Genomic DNA, 20,164 nt, shown 5'->3' on the forward strand with positions numbered 1-20,164 from the left:
AAAGAGTGTCACATAATTCAAAGCGTACATTATTTAGGAGTGCACCCTCTTCTACAATATTATATCAAGAGGAAAGCGATTCGTGAGGTGTAAGTTAATGTCTAGATTTACTTCAATCTTTCGATCCTGCGCAAACGCTCCCGTGGGTTGCATATGAAATGACGAATTTCAAAAGTTTCAATTTTGGGAATGGAACTTTCTTGTATGTAAGAAGGAGAAAATCTTCCGATAACGAGAAGGAAAGAAGACGCGTAAGATAATGAAAGTTTGTGTGCTTAGAAACGATTTATGCATTTCGAATAAAAGCGTATGTATCTTTCGCATCTCTCGTTCAATCTCAACCGATCGATGGGTACCTTTGCAAGGGTATATTGCGCTCGTTCCTTTCAATGCGCTATCAAATGCCCCCATTGATAGCTTAATTCCGTCATTGTGCCAGGCACAACAGTTTATCGGTCATTCTCGTCCCCGCGATGGACTGTTGTAATATAAAATAAATCAATTTGATCGCGATATAAACGCCGAGTGTTGAAGGCAGGGAAAATATTTGCTTGTCGAAGTTGATCCAATATTTACGCAACGCCGTTAACGTATTAATGACGCTGTTGTTTACAACAAAAGAGAGAAAGGGAAAGAGTTACACGATTAAAAGTCTGATAGATTTTGTTTCGTTATCCGCCGATGATTTCGCCAAAAACTTTATTTCGCCCGGCGGAATAACGATCCAGGTAGAAGCCTGGAGACGTAGAACCTCCGATAGATTAATTGTCCGGAGATTAGTTGGCAAGGATCTCTCATGTGGAGGAGACAACCAAAGGGCCGGTCCTCTCAAAAAAACATCACCCATTGATCCGTGCTCGGGGTGACAAATTGCAGGACTCTATTTTATTCGATAAAGGGAGGAAACAAGAGAGAGAGAGAGAGAGGGAGAGGGACAAGCCTTTTCTTTTTTCCTTTTTATCATCGTCGGACAACACCGGACTGGAATTGAACGCTCTCCCCAGCTTTTGTCCTTTAGATGGTGCGAATCTCCCCGCAGAAGCTACTCAGGCAAGGGACCCGGATACATTTTGCATGAAATAAAACAGATATATATCTAGTATTCAAATTCATAATTATATACATATAATACTTTTTTTACTCTTAAAATGTGATAAACCAACAAAAAATAAGCAAGACTCTTGGTCAAAAACTCAGATATTTTTTTCACAAAACATACTACTAGAAATTTATATCATATATAATATTATAATATAAGACGCATTTTTTTAAATATCTCTGATTGAACAAGCATTAGTAATTGATTTTTTCAATGAATTTGCTATACTTTTAATTGAGACCATGAGTGACTATTCACTGCTTTTCAATGATAATACACTAATTTCATTTAAGAGGATGCATGCTGGATTTTTATTATAAAAATGATTGCTTTCTTTATAGAGGAAATATAACACATTTTATGTAATATAAGTTAAAAATGAACTTTTTACGGAAAGCACAGCGGTGTACCTTTCGTGAGAAACTTTTCAACTCTTAAGCTTCCGAAAGTGTCATCATCAATCGTACATCCGTACGAGTAGGAAAAGCCGAAAGCGTAAATAGTCGCTCAGACAGGCGGAACGAACGCTAAGAAGAGGACATGAAAGACAAGCGGCAACAGGAAGACGAGAGAGAGAGAGAGAGAGAGAGAGAGAGAGAGTTCCTTTCGTGGTAGTGGTCGACCGGATCTACTCCACCGTCTGGCCATTTTCCGGGCCTCCGGTTGTACCGGAAACAGCGCAAACAGTTTACATCTCGAGAGGAGAGCATCGCTCTTCTCGTTTGTGCATTCCTTCCACGCATACCGCTCAAAAGCCCTCGGGGAAATCGCTTTTCTTCGGCGCACGTCCCGGACGGGGTCGGTCGGTTTTTCCCTCACCGCACTTTCCGCTCCTTCGATTCCGACGTCGGCGCCGCCAGTGGTTTCGGCAAGACCAGGTGCGGTTCTCTGTTTCTTGCCGCTGGTCAGAGATTGCAGTAGGTGGCAGGATGCTCTCTCTCTCTTTCTCTCTCCCTCTATAGCGGAGCAGGAAACGCGCAGGAAACAGACAAAATTACGTGCGAAGCGGCAACGAAAATATATCGAGCTTTAATTTGTACGCTGAAAAAAATGTACTAAATCCAAGAAATGTTCAGAGGATTGAGATCTGACGTGTTGAGAAGACTTCCTAAAGAGAGATTTATTGTTTTATTTTAGTCCGCGATAAACGACACTGGTTTCTTTGACATCTGTCAAAGAAACCAGTCGGTGCCGTTGTTTTGTAGAGTCGCTTAATATTGTAACGGAATACAGTTGTTTGGTCGTTCGAGACGCAAGTCTATGCAAAGTTAACGGGGAGACCGAGTGCAATGAATAGAGAAATGTCACGATGAGAATTGCTGCTCGGTCGCGACGCTGCGAAAATATTAATAGACTTTTACGTAACGTGATATACGCGGTTGATACGAGACTACTCGCGAAAATATGGGAGCTTTCCAGCAAGAAAACACAATGGTAGACACAATGTCACGCAATTGGCTATCGAATAGAGAATTTTTAAAGTGTCGAAAATTTTTTTATTTGGCAACCAATCTTGTATGACATTGTGTTTATGTGCATTTCTTGCTGGAAAACTCCTTATAATATGCATCGTTTGAACGTAACGCTGGGATTTTTATAATAAAATCTTGGATTAAGTCGCGCGATGCGAACGCTATGAATTCGCGAGAGATTTGAGTATCGACACGCATCGAACTCTGTCGATTTTTCGCAGCATCCACGATGCGCAATCCGCTTTTTGTCGGCGCATTGTTTCGTTGTGTTCCCGATGCGATTACGCGGGGCGAATAACGACTAATGACTTTGTCTGACGTTGCGTAAAAAGTTGCAAAACAATCGGTTTGGTTCTCATCGATAACTAGCCGTCGACGAAACGATTGCTCTTCCGCTGCTGTATGCCTCCGGCGGCGGGATGTCCGATGATAAATGAAGACTCCCCCTCTCTACCTCTCTCCCCCCAGCCGGAGAGCTCCCATCGAAGACATAAACGTTTCGTATTACATCGATCTCTCGTGTAATTCTAAAAGTCACTTTTTCCGCCTCTCCCATGGGTGATCGGGGCGCGGTTTCTCCACCCCCGCCTCTCTTTCTCAATCCCGAGAAGACTGTCGACGTTACGTATCATCGCCCAAGAAGAGACAAGAGGAATAAGCTCCTTATGGCGCGGGGAGACAGTCTCGATTTATCGTTTTCCCCCCGCTGTAATTTTTTATGAGCGAAGACCCGGGTGTGCAACACGCCTCGAAATGTCTTCTTTTTCTGCTCTCTCTCTCTCTCTCTCTTTCTCACTCACACGCGAATGTCGTGTGTATCTGCGTGTATGTATGGATCCTCCAATTTTTGGATCGAGATAGCACTTCTTCCGGTGCTATCTCTCTCTCTGTCTCGCTCCTTCGTTCCTCCGACAGTTTCACGACTCTCACGGAGTAGAGATACGAGCGATTGGCTTCGTGAGTAATCAGGGGAGCAACCGAGTGTGATTCCTGGCAATTGTCTGATTCGCTGCACCTCGAGATATATAAGACCCGCCTCGACGGCTATTTCACGGCAACTCGAGCGTCGCCAACGTTTTCGATTATATTTGTGCGAAAGAGTGATGTGCGCCCGCGTTCCTGATAAAATATTTTATTTCCCCAAAAATATCGGCGCGCGCGAAAACGAATGAATCAAGTTTCAGTGAAACGACAGATGGAATATACATAAAAAATATTTAAATAAAATTCTAGATAACTTTTAAATAAATAAATAATTATTGACTCGATAAATTATTTAACTCTTTGTCAATTCTTTTGCGGAATAATGTTCAATTCTTTTTTTATTAAATGCGTACGTCAACGTTTCGAGAATTAATTACGAGATATTTTATGAAAATTTATTACGATTAGAAATGTGTTGTAGAGCCGGTAGAGCTTTCCGTATTTCCCCGAGGGAAATAGCGCGCGAAGAGGAGAAAACCAAGCGCCATGCAATACGACGCATAACAATAAGTCATAAAAATAGCTTCCAAACAGCGTTTCCACCTCCGCGTCTTCCGTTTCACGCGGCACGTACATATACCCCTTCGCTCTATTTTGCAGTTCGTTACCGACAAAAATAACCGGGGAAGAAAAACGCCACAGTGACGTTATATAAAAAAAAAAGGGAGGGACCATTTCCCGGATTTTCGAGAACCACGTCGTTATTGATCCACGTACAATCGCCGGATGCGGAATTGATTTCGGCGTGTTACTTTATCATCTCTACGAGCAGCGAAATCGTTTTTTGATAGGCTGCTAACCCACAAAATTTCGCCGTAATACTATTAAACGATTTTCCCAGCAAGTTATTAAGTTATTAATCGACACAATATCGATGCAATAGTTTTCGATGATTTTCTGATATGTTGCGTTAGCGTATCCATTTCTTTCCAGATTTTGATGGAAACAATTATTTATCAGAAAAAGATTAAAGAAGAAAAATAAGAATTTATAATAAAGAATAAAATTTATTCGTGGCTAAAGTATCGCGCAATCTCCTCTTTAATATGACGGTAGTTTCTGCTGTTACGTATTCAAGCCTGATTCAATCAGTATAGCACTCCCTAAGGTCCGTACGTGTTTATAGAATTTTCACGAGACGCACGAAGTAATTTACATGCGGAATGCCAGTTGAAGCGTCACGGCAAGTCGTGAGAGAATCGTGAGAATATGTTCGGGATACGAGGACGATTCTGAAGGAGGTCGCGAAGGACATTCCGTTTTGCAGGAACCTGTTCGTGAAAGCGTGAACGAAGAAAATAAATTAAAACTGCCATATCGCGCCGCTTCCTTTCAAAGCATAAAATTTGTATTCCATCCAAATAAAATTCTTTCTGGATCGGGTGAAAATTTATATCGTATCTACAGAAATCTCTCTCTCTCTCTCTCTCTCTCTCTGATATAATTTAAAATATTTTTTTTCTTAGGAAAAATTAAATATTTTTATCTCTCCTCTAAATAATAACTTTTTACTGCAAACCTATGATGCTTACTAAATATTCTGTAGTGTAGATGAACACATTGTTTATAATATGTATTTTTTCTATAAAGAGCATATTGTCGATAACTATACGCGTGACTTGTATACATGATGAACGGCCAACTTTTTCAACTCCGATCAAATATTGGGGAAAAAAACGCCAGTCACAAATACGTCTTTTAGTTCGATATTTTTGATCCCATTTGACGAACGCTGGAAAATCAAACCTTTAAAAAATAATAAATAAAATTTACTCGCGCTTATATCTTCGAGCTCTATTTTGTGTGGCGGTATTTCGCACAAAACTCGCTCTCGCTTGTAATCGAAAGAAACGCTCACGTGTGTGTGTGTATATGCGAACCAAATCAAATGCATTTTTTTCATAAAAATGAGCGAAACGTACTCGTTTGTATTTTGGGATACTGTCTTTGGCGGATAGGTCAGAAAAATTTTAACTGTCCAACTGGATTTTAGCCCCCTCTTTCTCGATAGAATTTTCCTAAAATCCCGGTGAGAGAGACCCGAGATGTGGGCGGATAAAACCTGAGAAAAATCCGAGTTAAAGTCGTAAGTAGGTATCGAGCGTGGGACCGAGCGTGCACATTACAGGCCATTGAGAGGTCTCGATTGGTCACCGGTGTGGTATACCGCGTTTCTGAACGACGATCAGAGCAAGCCAGCCGGCCAGCCGACCGCTCGATGCCCAGCGTTCGTTCGCTCCCGGGAAAATCCATTCCCGGACGTAAGCCGGCCTGATTACCGCTGTCACGCGCCGTTGTTTCTTGTTTGCCTTTAATCTTTCGCCGCTTCGCTAACGAAAAGTATACAATTTCCGCCCTTCTCGTTTTTCCGCTCTTCTTGTTTCGTCGCGCTTGCTGAGAGGAGCCCGTCGTTATTCTCCTTATCGAGAACTTTGCCGTCAATTTGCCGAGATTCTCGTCCTCCTCAGCCGGACGTTGCCGAGATCGAGTCGATGATCGTGATGAGAAATTATAAAGAAGATGGAATAAAACGCGCCAGATGAATCGACCCCTCAATGCCGCTGCCGAAATTTCATAGACGCGACGCAACATCCGCGTATCGTGGACATGACATTGTGGAGAAATTATGGCAGTTGGCTGGCGGAACGAGGCTAGTTGCGAAACGACGGGGCCGGGGAAGGGGAGGAGGGGAGGAGAAGGGTAAACCGGGACGCCCTAGGTGAAATATCGCGGTTTAACGTGACAGTTTAAGGGCGTTAACCCTGGCGACGCTAATGTCCTGCATCTGGAATAGAAGGCGCGCTGGTCACTGAACATCCGCGACACTCGTAAAAATGGCGATTCGTATTTCTTCTGTAACATTTATTAATACGCGTTTCTTCAAAGTACAAACTGTGCGTGATAATCATGCCGGATTTGGTGAAAAATGACATAAATCGCAAAGCGGAGGGCACTAGGGAGAGAGGAGGTGGATATCTGATGCTAATCTAAAAATTATGTGTATATATATCCTTCCTGTTTTTTGGGGATTTATATAACGAAGAAGACTACTAGATTGCACTGATGGAAGAGAAACCGAAGCCACTCTCTCTATCAGGAATATCGGTAACGCATCGTTTATCGTATCAGCGTGTAATGGTCGTCGCGATCCGTAATACTGAGAGGGATTCTATCGAAGCGAATAAATCGAATCTTTCGTTGTCATGATTTCCCACACGAACGTGTCTCGCCAGAAATAAAGGAAGAGAACGATGTCTATCATCAGCGGCACGATATGCCCGATCGACGACGAAATGAACGTTCCGCATCGTATCTGGTACGAGGGGGAACCAATGGTCGGGATAATTGGTCCAGCATCATCCGCTATGAGTTATAAAAAAGCGATTGGCGTGGAGACAGATATAGTGGAGCAGATATTTTGTCGGTAGTTTATAGAGATAACTTTCGAATAATATCGACAACTGTCGAGAATCAATGTATGTCTGTATTAATACGACCTTTTTCACTTAAAATTATCTACACACACTGTTGAAAAATTTAGCTTAAATTTAATATACCCGTATATCGCGTGTCTTCCAAATGGTCCACGCAAATTTTTGTGATAATTTAACATAATACGGATATGTGACGATATGGAGATGTTAAATGACGACATATACTGTGTTAATAATATTTTAAAATGAATGCGAACTTTATAATAATTTGAAATAAATTTTGTGTAAAATCAACATATTTTTAATGATAAAATTAACTTGGAAAAATGTTATTGACGGTCTGTAACCACTCTCACTCTTCTATTGTAAAATAAAATCTACATTTCTTTCTGTAAATTTTAACAAATAAATCCTGTCACTAATAATACGAAACATTTATTGTGTAAAATTAAAAATATGTCAATATTGTGTTATTTTTATACTTTTTTCAATTGTTTTAATAATTTACATTAACATTTGAGTTAAATTAACCTAACACAACAGCAATATATTAAATTAACACATGAATGTGTTAAATATTTAACAAAAAGATTTTTATCGTCATATTTTAACAAGAACACAACTAGTCCAACAGTGCAGGATCTATATATTGATGAGATATTTGTATTTTCTTGCGGTTTACCCTGTATATACGGATAGTATTACATATCGCGGAACATTGGCAACCCTCCAGAGATAAGATGAGTCGCGCATCAGGCGGCATATCAGGCTCTTAATAATAATGGCGATAAAGCAGCCAAAAGGGGCACCCTCGGGTCACCGCGTAACCACGCGCCCGACGCGCCCGACGCGAATGCATCGCCGCGCGGGAAATGAAACTGTGGCCATATGACACGACGACGTTTAATCCGCCCCCTTTTCTCTTCTCCTCCCTCGGGTCATCGTTCCCTTCTTTCGCGACTTCTTTTTCAGCTTTACGGCTCGTTTGGCAGCAGAATCGCCGTGTTAAACGCATCCGCGGATTCGATGTTTCGGAATAACGTCGCGCCAGCCGCCGACTTAATGTAATGAGGTGATGTTACCTAAGTATGCATAGTTGGCAGAGAAACTCCCTCGTGTGCTCTCCGCATGAATATAAATATGGAGAAATAATAATATTCCGTCTATACGGTAAATATATTTTCGAGGGAGAATTTTTCACAATTTTTCACTATTAGAGAAGGAATTTTTTCGTTTTACAAAATTGGAGTCACGGGCTCGATATGATGGCGCTCTAGAACAGGGAATATGTCGGACAGCTTAATAATCTTCGTTCGTTTGACGGGGGATTTTTTTTCCCTCCATAACTATGGATATAATAAAAAGGAGCCAGAAAAATAGATACCGATCAGCGCGCACTAGCGTTGCTCGAATATTACTTTCGAGAAATTAAACGTACGGGATATATATGTAAGTAGGGAGAAGGGAGACCGAGAAGGGAGTGTATATAAAATATTTGTACCACGTATCAACGATACGCGAATGTGTTTATGTTGGACACATATTGCCTAATATTTCTCTCCTCTTGCCGCAGGATGAGCACGATGTTTGCATTCGAAACAGCGATTTTCATAAAGAAACCGGTGACGGTTCGATAAACGACTTTAGCGTCATAGCGTAAATGTTTACCGGCGAATATGATTTTCCGGTTTTCGAAAACCGGAGCGCGATATTATATACGCCGCACGAAAACAACCTTTCGTTTCGCGCTACGTCATAAAATGCAGCTCATTAAAACGAGATTAATTAGGTTCCGCGATATCCCTTTTAATTAGCATGATATTTCCATAGAGAGGCGTGTGATTTTTCAACGTTATACGAGCGATTGTCAAAACATCAGCGTACAATGTTCATTGTGCACGAGGAAATTTTTAGGAAATTTCTTTTCACCGGCAATCGAACATTGTCTCCCCTATAATTTACCTCGCGGTAACAGTTTTTCGATCGTCCGTTAATAGCGCGCGGGAAAACGATCCCCGGACGCGATCATATTTACGTCTCTGCCTCTAATTATCCATGCGAGGATAATAACCGTTCGTTCGGGGCAGAGCTTCTGTCGGGAGCTCGTCGCTTCCGCTCGATCGACCGGAAACCGATGATATCCCGCCGTGTTTCGATGCGTACGTCATGTGAGTTTAGCGCCTCAAAGAGATCCCGCGAGTCCTGTGAACGCCAACCGTCTGTTTCTCTGCGCAGGATTATTTCACCGTGTCGTGTTGTCCAGCGGCTCGGCTCTAAGTCCCTGGGCCTCGGTACACGATCCGAACGATCTCAGGATAAAGATCGGCGAGCAGATGGGCTGCTCGACCAAGGAGGACGATGACATAGCCGATTGCTTACGGGGAGTACCGTTGAAGACTCTTCTGGACATACAACTTCCCGAAATCAGGTGAGTCGGCGAAGAAACAAGCGAGGAGAATAATTCCACCTCGGACGAATATAATTTTTTATCCGATCGCGGGGGAAATTAAAGTAATAAAATATGTATTTCGAAATTGGTACAGATGGAACGAATTGATATCTCTTTTTCATCTTTTTATTTATGATAGCACATGCCGATGTAATAAATATTGCCTCGCGCATCGCGGAATCGCGTTTGCCATATATATTGCGGGATTCGTATTCATCGCCTGAATATTGGAGTTGTGCGTTTCGATGAAAAGTGGAAAATGCTGGATTGTAAAAAATTCAAGAAGTATGATTGATACGTAGAAAAAAAAATGACGTTTGCCAATACAGAGCTGCAATTACCTACTACGTTGCAAATTTATAATAATTTTATAGACCCTCGATTCTCTTTTTCTCCCTTCGATGAATTATGAAATATATGATGGACTGTCAAAAAAACAACGCGTCCAATAATATTCCAATATGCTATACATATATGGCCACATTTATGCGTCTGCAAAAAGAGATGCGATTAAACGAGGGTTTAAAAAATCGCAAAATTAAGCTAAATTAGATGCTTCGTCGACATTATTCGCGTTATTAACATTAGATCTCTCGCGGCGCGTTTGAGAATATATTTATATCTATTATTAATTGCAGGATAATCACAGCGCGCGCTGAATTATTATCGGATTACTGTCGCATCGCGACGAAACTACACAGTTGGAAAATTTGGTTTAAATTTAATATATATCGCATGTTTCAAACGGTCTACACAAATTTTTCTGTTAATTTAACATAATATGGATATGTTTGAAAGTTTAAATGGTGACACTAATATTATATTAATATTTTAACACAAAATATGAATGCAAACTTCATAGTAATTTGAGATAAATTTTGTGTAAAATTAACATATTTTTAATGATGGTCTCTCACTCCTATTATGGAATAAAATCAACATTTTTTTTCTGTAAATTTTAACAGACAAATCATCTCATTAATAATACAGAACATATCTATTGTGTAAAATTAAAAACATGTGTACATTGTGTTATTTTTACATTTTTTTTCATTTGTTTTAATAATTTAACATTTGAATTGAATTAATACAACAGCAATATATTAAATTAATGCATGAATGTGTTAAATATTGAACACATAAATTTTAATCGGCATATTTTTTCAATAAGAAAACATAACTTTTCTAATTGTGTGATAACTCTCGCTTCATTGATCTAATACCTATTTGTTGTATCGATTTATCGTCGCAACGTGGTGCAAAATCCCGGGTGATGCTTTTACAGATTCGTGCCTCGCATCGGACCGGCTCTGCCCGTGGACCAAAACAATCCTGATCCAGGTCTGGACATGGAGCGTGCGAGCGACGCGTTTATCAAGGTGCCGCTGATCCTGGGCGTCTCTACGACCGAGTCCAACCTCGATTTCAACGCCAACGACATCCAATACGGCTTCGAAGAGGATCACCGTAATCGCATTCTGCGCACCTTCATCCGCAACGCCTACGTCTACCATCTGAACGAGATTTTCTCAGCGGTGAGGAACGAGTACACGGACTGGGATAAGCCGGTGCTGCATCCCATCATAATACGGGATTCGACCATGGAGGCGTTGAGCGACGGTCATACAGTCGCGCCGCTCATGAGAATCGCCTTCTATCATGCCAGACGGGGCGCCAAGACGTACTTTTATCACTTTAATCATCAGTCCAAGGACAACGGCTACGTGCAGGTAAAGTAAATCGACGACTCGCTGTCATTTGTCTAAGGAAACCTTGAAACTTTACAAAGTTTCTTCCGCGTGAGTGCTAAGTAATTTTAGGATAATAGCAATTTTCTTTTTAAATAGCGCATTTTACGACACAATTTTTTTCAAGTACTGCTAAGTATTGATAATAATTAAATAAGAGCTCAGTCTACTCTAGCAGTATGAAAAATAGATAATTTGTAGAAATTTCTTTTCGAAGAATATTAAAAATTGATTTTTTTGAAATTTTTCTTTATATGTTTTTATTAATATTTAAACAGTACGTTAGTATTTTTTAATCTTGGATATTTAGCTTTTTTATTTACTACGAGCCTTTGCGCGTAACGTGTTCAAAAATAACGATGTGATATGTTGCTCCTCGTATGAATGTCCAATGTGAAATGAATAAACTCGTTCTAGTTTTATTCTGTACGATATTTATGAGATACTGTGAACCTAATTTTATTAGAGAAAATTAAAAAATAACAAAGTAGTATTATTTTAAAATTAGACATTTCAATTTTGCTGAAATTTATTCATTTTTTGGAGGTCAGAAATTATTAATTTTTTAAATTCTATTTAGGTTTAATATCAAAAAATATCAAAAAAGTGTCCTCTTATTAAACAAAAATTAAAGTTATTCGGTTTAATAGTTTTCAAGATATCCGTCACACCAATTTTGAAAACAGTTTTGAAAAAAACGCGTTCCACGTTTCACAGGCTATTTAAAGATCCTATTTAAAGTCTTATAATCCCATCCGATTTTGCGAATTTTTCAATAATATTTGAAAAAATATTCTTTAGACATTATACTTTCAGAAAATGTAAAGGAAAAGAAATTGATTTTTTTATCTTCTAAAGTAGACTGGGCCCTTAATAACGATAAAAGAATGGAGACGAAAGATTTGCAAAGGAGAAAATTTGCAGCGAGCTACATAGGGGGAAATTATGCAATTTAACGTTATCGTTATCGATATATAGTGCATTTCTCGAGACATCGATTTTTCTCCATATTAAAACGATGTAGCGTCGCTTGAAGTTTACTATCGGCGAAACGGATGGAACGAAGAGAGGACAGGGACACTGCTTAAGTCTGAGTTAACTCCATTAACTTGACGTCCCGAAGAGAGACTAACGCGTTCGCCCTCGACACCTAGTAGCCCGCCGGCACTCTCAGTTAAGGAAGCAACCCGTTCAACCCCTTCCTGACACGCTCTCTCGATCTTCCTACGTCCTAGTGGCACGCTCATCCGTCTCACTCTGCTCAGTGCTCTGGATCTACACCCGGGCTGGTAACCGCTGGCCATGACTTCACGATGAAGACACTGATTTAATAAAACGCCTCGGGCGATCTGGGCGCGCCGTGTTCACATTTTGTCTCGAGAACGATAGAGATTTGTCACTCTTGGCATAATAATATTGGAAGGACGTGAGAAAGAAATTGTTAGATCGGCTAATTTGTAAGCTCGATGCCGAGCGATGTATTAAACTCGCGACGGAGGAGAAACAAATTGACGTTTTCAATATTGAAAAGAAAGGAAAAAGAGAAGACTGTGGAATATATATTTTGATATTACGACATATATTATATTTAAGAGGAATATAAAATCTGTAGCGGTGAAGGCGCTACAGAAATTTCTCGTAATATCTTTCCGAGGCAACATTTTAGAGACACGTGTAGAAACACGAAAATTTGCTCCAAAAGTTGTTTAATCCCGACTCGACGAAGCGGAGAAGTGCAGTTAACGGAGCGATTTGGAGCATATCAACGTTACCGTCTGCGCGCGCGCGTGTGTTTGTGTGTGTGTGTGTGTGTGTGTGCGCGCGCGCGAAACGAAATTTAATTAAGTACCGTACGAAAGATACCTTCTTTAATAAGTTCGCATTCACGAAAATGCTCCTACGTCGCATTAAAGAATATTACTAGCATAATCAGAACGCGTCCTCGCGTTATTTTCGCGCGAATTTTCTTTATTATATTGGCTTATAAAAAGAGAGCGAATTAGCCGAGAGATACCGAGGCAGAAAAAGCCACGTCAAGGAGAGATAAGGAAGCGATATCAAGAACACTGAATGCTAATGCGACAAATTTATTTGAATTGTTAATCGCCTGCCATTTGGTGAGATTATTTTTTTCTCGCATTTCGCGCGAGTGTTTAATGAGAATTGGGAATAAAATACAAAGTGGTGCAAGCACACGATAGTGAATTTTATTGTTGAAAATTATGCAGCGATACACACGCTAAAAAAGAAAAACACATTGCATGTAATTCCCGACCAATCTCATTATTAATTCTATTAATTAAACAAATTCTAATAATTATAGGCTAATAATTAATTAATGCTCTATTAATCATAAATAAATGCAACATTTACAAATTGAACCGACAATAATATTACATAACAACTCATGAATTAGTCATGAATTAGAAATTATATAAATCACGCGCGTGCGAATATCGTAAATATTATATAGTAGCTCGCACCCTCTTGTAGAAAAACCGCGAGAAAATTGTGGAAAAAATTGATCGTGTGCAATTATTATCGATTCTACTCGCGACTGGATTCTCTCGTGAGCGAAGATTAATCTTTCTTGCAGCGTCTGGGGAGCGTTCGTGGGGAGGACATACCGTACATTTTCGGGCTACCGCTAGTGGCAGGCGGGGCCTTCTTCCCGCGGAATTATTCTCGACAAGACCAGGGCGTTGCGGAGGCCGTCCTCACCTTCTTCACCAATTTCGCCAAGACCGGTAACCCGAACGAGCCGCACAAGATCGAGTCGGTCGACTATGGCACGCCAAAGGAGAAGACGCGATTCCGCGGTCTCACTTGGGAACAATATGAGACAGGCTCTCAGCAGTATCTCACGATAGGTGAGTCTCGAGCTTGAGAAACACGAGTTTTTTATTCGTTTCTCCGTTATTTTTCGATTTATTTTTGTTATTTTTATTTTTAAATTTACTCTTCTACAGTTGCGGATAACATCTCGGAATATCGCGGCATTTTTTTAATTTCCCTTTCTCCCTTCTCCCCTTTGCTCTAAAAAGTTCTTTTACAAGTTTGATTGTGTATAGTCCGGGGACTCTGTCTGCCATGTATCTCTTGTGGCTGCCTTTTTAAAAGTTTCTCTTAAGAGTTTAATTGCGTGTAATGTGGAATCTTCCCTTCAGTGAAATGCGGATAAAGAGTTTTATTCCCCGGGAATAATTATGTAAAGTAATACTTTAATGTTCATTTAACTCGCGCAGAGTAGGCACATGAAATTAACTAATGTTAATAGGCACGCCTTGATAATTCTAATCGTGATATATTATACAATGTATTGCACATGTGCTGCACATGTATTTTATAACTAATTAAGAATTAACATAAAACATTTTCCAATAATTTCAAGATACATAATAATCAACGAAAATAATTGTTTGTTACATTGCTCTTTCATAAATTTAATAAGTTTTATAAAAATAGATAGGGAGAGAAAAATAGAGAGGGAATGAAAAGTGGAATAGAAAGAAATAAGTGGAATAGAGAAAAAAGAGGGAGGAGAAAAGAAAGAGCAATGTAATAAAGTTGAGTGACAAATAAAGTTTATGTTTCTTTAAATTATTGGAATGTTTCTACTAATTTTCTACTAATTATCAATGAGTGAGCTACTTTGTTTTAAACAGTTTCTTTATCTTAAATATATATATTATAATTATCCTAAAAATATGAAAAACACAATTCTATATAATAAACGTAGAACTACATTTCAATCATACCGTGTATGATCTCATTCGCAGCTTCCTATGCTTCAATAATATTCAACCCCCTTTGACCGATAAAATTTGAGAACCGCAAATACGAATGATTGAATACCGTAGGCGCTTTTAATTTAGAACTTTTAATATATTTTATTTAGAATCAAAAATTAAGTATAATTTTATGACTTTTCATTACAGATGGTAGTAATTTAGGCACCTCTGACATTTAGTCACTCATATGTCAAGACTTAATACATAAATAATAAATATTTTAATATATATATATATTTTTTTTAATTTTTATTTTATATTTTTAAATATATCACTTTGGCTTCAACATACAATTATAAAATTATACGGTTGTTACTTGCAAAATTTTACAAACTATTGCTAAATAATTATTTACATTCTCGAATTCAGAAAACTTTTTATCGAACTTTTTTTCACTCAATATATATGTTCCTCTCTTCCTGAATTATATTCTAATTTACGTATATGTTTCTTTTGCAAGTCACTAATTAATTTTTAAACAAGTATATTCAGAAACCCATTATTTTTCAAATAAGATGTATATTCCATATTTGTGTTACTTGTATTATAATTGGAAAGAGAAGCGTCGTTTGTAATGACACAGAAAAAACTAACGTACGTGCGTTACAGTCATTTAGACCGACTGTTACAAGTGTATCAAATTTTACATAAGAAATATATATATGCGAAAGAAAGAATATTATATCAATAGATTGGGAAATATAAATAATAAATGAAAAAATGTGACAATAAAAATGATTGGAGCGCAAGCACTTCCAGATTAATAATCATAATTTGTTTACAATTGTAACGATTATTGTTCGTAATATAATACAAATTGTTAAATGCATATCCATAATTAATTAATACATAACAATTATATCTCTTGATAAATTTTGGTAAGCATAAGAGCAAGAGAACACCCTTTAACATCCAATATTTATTTCAGCATTAAAGCCAAAAATGAAGAGCCATTATCGCGGTCATAAAATGGCCATGTGGCTCAACTTGATACCGCAACTTCATCGTCCTGGTGACGATGACGTTTCCATGCGGCATCATCACTTCAGAGAACGCGGCGATCATTATTACGCAGGTATGATAATAGCTTTTTCAAAATAAAAAAAAATAGATTCTTGTTTCTCTCAGTTAATATACTTGTTGATCTCTTCCATTATTCAGGAGCGGTTCGAAATGAATGGTACACGCCACTGCCGTTGACAGGCACAACACGGACGAGCGCTTCCTCGACTACTGCCTGCAGCACGTCTACCGACTTTGAGGACAGCCTCGTCATTGAGGACATCAAATCAATTCTGGAGACCTCCGAGGATGACGCCGAGCTGTTGCAGAGACTGGCATCTCGTCATTACTACAGCACCACTACCGCCCTGGCGATCACCGTGGGTGTCGGCTGCATTCTTCTGGTGTTAAACATGCTGATCTTTGCTGGAATCTACTATCAGCGTGATCGCGACAAGAAACGCGCCGCCATGGATTGCAGACCAAACGGACAGGAGTCCCTACCAATGACCACTAGGACGTCCATAAAGCCTTCCGAAAGTACGCGGCCCGCCCAGGAACCGCCACCCTCGTACACTACCCTCGCGAGAAGCCCCTCCATACAGGAACAACAGCAGCAGCAACAGCTCGCGCAGTCTCAGAGCAGCCTGGAGCAGTCGAACAAAAAGGAGCCGAGAGGATCCGGTCATGGGACCAGCAAGGACTCGATTCCGCCGAAACCGCCCGCTAGGACCACCAGCTCACTCAGCACCACTGCTGGTAACACTAATACCATCAAGAAACGTGTGCAGATACAAGAGATATCCGTATAGCATTAGGGGTTGCCCCTCGAGGGCAACGCACGAACGAAACGAGTGACATTTGTAGACGCGGAAGCGGCAGAGTCCAGATTTTGAATGATGTTCCCTCATTTTATCAGCGAAGGTGAACGGATCGGCTTGACTTGGTGAAAGAAACGTCTCGTTTATCACAATTATACAAGTGCAACTCGCGAATCAGCGAAAGAACTTTTGTGGAGTGGAATCTTTTGCGATGTCACGTGTAGATCGTGACTTCTCTACTTAACGTGCGATTGGAATTATGTGTCTGACTGCAATAGGATATTACTACTAGAAATCGTCGATATTATTGCCGACTTTTACTACTTGTAGTGCGCGACATGGCTGACTATAACGCGATAGCACTACTGAACTGTTATCACTAAAGTACGACTGACACTGTTACTATCTTACAAGACATTACTACTGATGTTCTTTCTATTGGTGAAAATGTAAGATTGTACATGCTTGTTACGACTGATACAAAACATGGATTATACGTAGTTGCTACTTGTAAGCAGACAGCGTTCTCTCTACCCGGGAAAAAAATCCATATTATAATCAAATATATATATATATATATATATATAAAATTGTTAATAATGTATTCGAAAGAGGAAAAAAATAAAATAATGAAAAAATAAATATAATTATGTTAATATACAATATATTACATAAATAATTATGCTATATGCATAATATATTACATGAAATAATAGAGAGAGCAAAAAAAAAGAAAATAAAATATTATTCGAAAAATGTTAAATGTATTATAAAGACAGTATCAAGAAAACATATATATATATATATATATATATAGAGACATATTTTATGTATAATTAGATATCTGATTATATATGGATTTTTTTTCTGGGTTGCTATCTTGTTTTAAGAAAATATTCAGCGATTTCTAAAATAAACATCATAATTCGCGTAGCCATATTAAGTATATATATTTGAGACGCTCAAAAAGATATCCTATTCGAGGAGTTATTGTTGTAACTAAAAATGATATACGTTCACTAGCCATTCAATTCATCGGAATATAAAAGTTCTGATTCTCTTTTAAAGATCGCGGAAAATTTAGGTGGCCTTAAAATACATCACTGCACGTAAAGGGCAACGTATCGATATCTTCGATATCACAAAGAGCGCTTGGCGCTCTTGGATTTGTCACGGACGAGACGCTATAATTGAACTTTATAGCGCACGGAGATTCAAGGATATCTCTGCTAAAAAGCAATTATGCGTATAGGAATACCGGTGCACAGATCGGTGCACAATCATTTCCGTGACTTCGGTTTGAGAGATCTCGCTCTTGAAACGATCGGAATACCAAAGTCACGTACACGATTCGCATACCATCGCATACCTCCTCGTCTCGACTGCTTTGTGAAGCATTGGATTGATTGGAAGGAAGAGACACTCGATTCCAAACGGATCAAACGGACGCTCATCCCTTATCCGATATATTCACGAGCGAAACGAAAGTTCTGCCCCTATATAACTGCAAGTATCATTCTTGTATTACTCGCTTGCGTAAGATTGCAACAGCGTCAGTTGCATCTTTTGACCGAAGGTCCTGCCAAAGAGAAATAGATCTCCTAATAAATATCGCGAAAATTACTCGGGCGAAAGACGCGCAATTCTCCGACTGCGCAATCGCCGAGTACAGAAGTCGTAAAACGGCTTTCGAATGACCGGAACAGCATAACTTTCGAGTGGCCGGACTCGATCATCTGCCGAATGTTCTGATAAAGTGAATAGTTTGACAATCGCAATTATCGAAATTGCGACTAAAGAATTCCTGATAATGTCTGAAAATATATAGACGTTCATAAAATATAATTTTCTCTCTTACGTTTTTTGCATGCGAGCTTCAAGAACCTGTCTGATAATTGTAGAAAATTATATACAAATTAATGCAAGTATTGTTGAAATACTGACAAAAAAAATTGAGATATTAATATGTTCGTATTATTTAAGATTTAAAAATTGAAATTATTATTTCTGAAAGTTTAAAATCGTTGATTTAATTAAATTATATACGGTTTTATAACTATTCTATATCTTAACTAAAAGTCTTTCATGAGTTGCTTGCAAATTTTTTTATTTTAAGAGAAAGTTAAAATTATTGAAAATTTTTAATATTAAATTGAAATTGTTTATAAAAGTAGAGATATATAAATATATTGATATGAGAGCTTCTGTTGATGAATAATATTAATAAGTCCTTTGTACGCGGCCTTTCCGAACCGAGATTATTACTGAGATAAAATATGCTCAAAAATGTAATAATGTAATAATGAAACAAAAAAAAGTAATTTCTCTTAAAGTACAGTTAAAATTATCAAAGATTTGTATAGGACTCTCTCTCTCTCTCTTCCACGACCAAGTATCCTAAGACGTGATCGCGCTCGTGTTTGCAGAGATACATTTTGTTCTTTGTAGAAAGTCTTTAATCTCGAATTAATATTCATGACCTGATTCTGACGATACACACCGTCAGATTTTAGAGATGTTAAGTTTTGAAAGTCACCTTCATCATTTCGTGCGCATCTAAATCGGTTTGTGCTTAAAAATAAAATGCACCTATCAGGATATATCATGGATGTAAAACAATATTATAATAGTATCGAGAGCATGAGAAAAATTCAATCAAAATACAAAAAGCAAAGAATATTACGGACGCGATCATTGATAAATTTTTACTCGCATAAAAACTCCTAAATGACATGTTTGTATCTCATTTATATCCTAATTATTGAAACTATGGTAAAATCGTGAGCCTGAAATTCATTCGTAAATATACATATAATAATAATGCTTTATGAGAAGTTAATTTTCTAACTTCAAATGATATATATCCTATATGGAAAAAAAAGAACCACGCAATCTTTTCCATTCTAGAATGTCCCGAGTAAGCGAGTTTCAAGATCGTTAAAAATCAAGAAACTGTCTAAAGTAATAAGAATCATTTAATCGATCGCATGTACGACTTCCTCGGCATGAAATTATACATATGTATTGATACGATTAAGAGAACATAAATTTGTAATTAAGAGTACTATGTAGCGTAATATGCACACAGACTCGGTGTCGCGTAAAATCGTATTGCCGATTATACAATAATTTTAAGTACGTATGTACGTTACTACGTGTAATTTTTCAAAATAATTATTCGCGGTCTGAAATTTGACACGTTGTGATACTTGCGTGAAGGTAGTATCGACACACGTAAGACGGCAGTGAAATTTAAATGCGTGTTATAGTCTAGAAAATCAATTTGTAAATTTCACTGTACAACAATAAATGCCAATTTATAAAGATACACGCAATTTTTACCTCATATCAGTCATATCATCCA

At 38.4% G+C, this 20,164-nt stretch overlaps 1 protein-coding gene across 3 annotated transcripts in view; it reads left to right on the forward strand.

Moving 5' to 3' along the window:
* The window catches only part of LOC115244280 (neuroligin-4, X-linked-like), a 21,408-nt gene extending 1,284 nt beyond the window's left edge, over positions 1 to 20,124 (forward strand). Inside the window, exons 2-7 of one of the 3 annotated variants that reach the window (XR_003885353.1) lie at positions 9,225 to 9,417; positions 10,724 to 11,168; positions 13,783 to 14,056; positions 15,906 to 16,052; positions 16,139 to 17,310; positions 17,869 to 20,124. Coding sequence is in view for 1 of the 3 variants with exons in the window: in XM_029821826.1 (XP_029677686.1) it covers positions 9,225 to 9,417; positions 10,724 to 11,168; positions 13,783 to 14,056; positions 15,906 to 16,052; positions 16,139 to 16,791 (1,712 nt within the window). In the remaining 2 variants the exon portion in view is untranslated. Of the gene's footprint in view, positions 1 to 9,224; positions 9,418 to 10,723; positions 11,169 to 13,782; positions 14,057 to 15,905; positions 16,053 to 16,138; positions 17,378 to 17,868 lie in introns of those variants that run through there. The other 2 variants (XR_003885354.1, XM_029821826.1) reach the window with 2 other exon arrangements.
* Positions 20,125 to 20,164: the final 40 nt, after the last annotated feature.

Source organism: Formica exsecta, unplaced genomic scaffold, assembly GCF_003651465.1.
Source record: "Formica exsecta isolate Colony F162 unplaced genomic scaffold, ASM365146v1 scaffold80, whole genome shotgun sequence".
Classification (NCBI taxonomy): Eukaryota; Metazoa; Arthropoda; class Insecta; order Hymenoptera; family Formicidae; genus Formica; species Formica exsecta.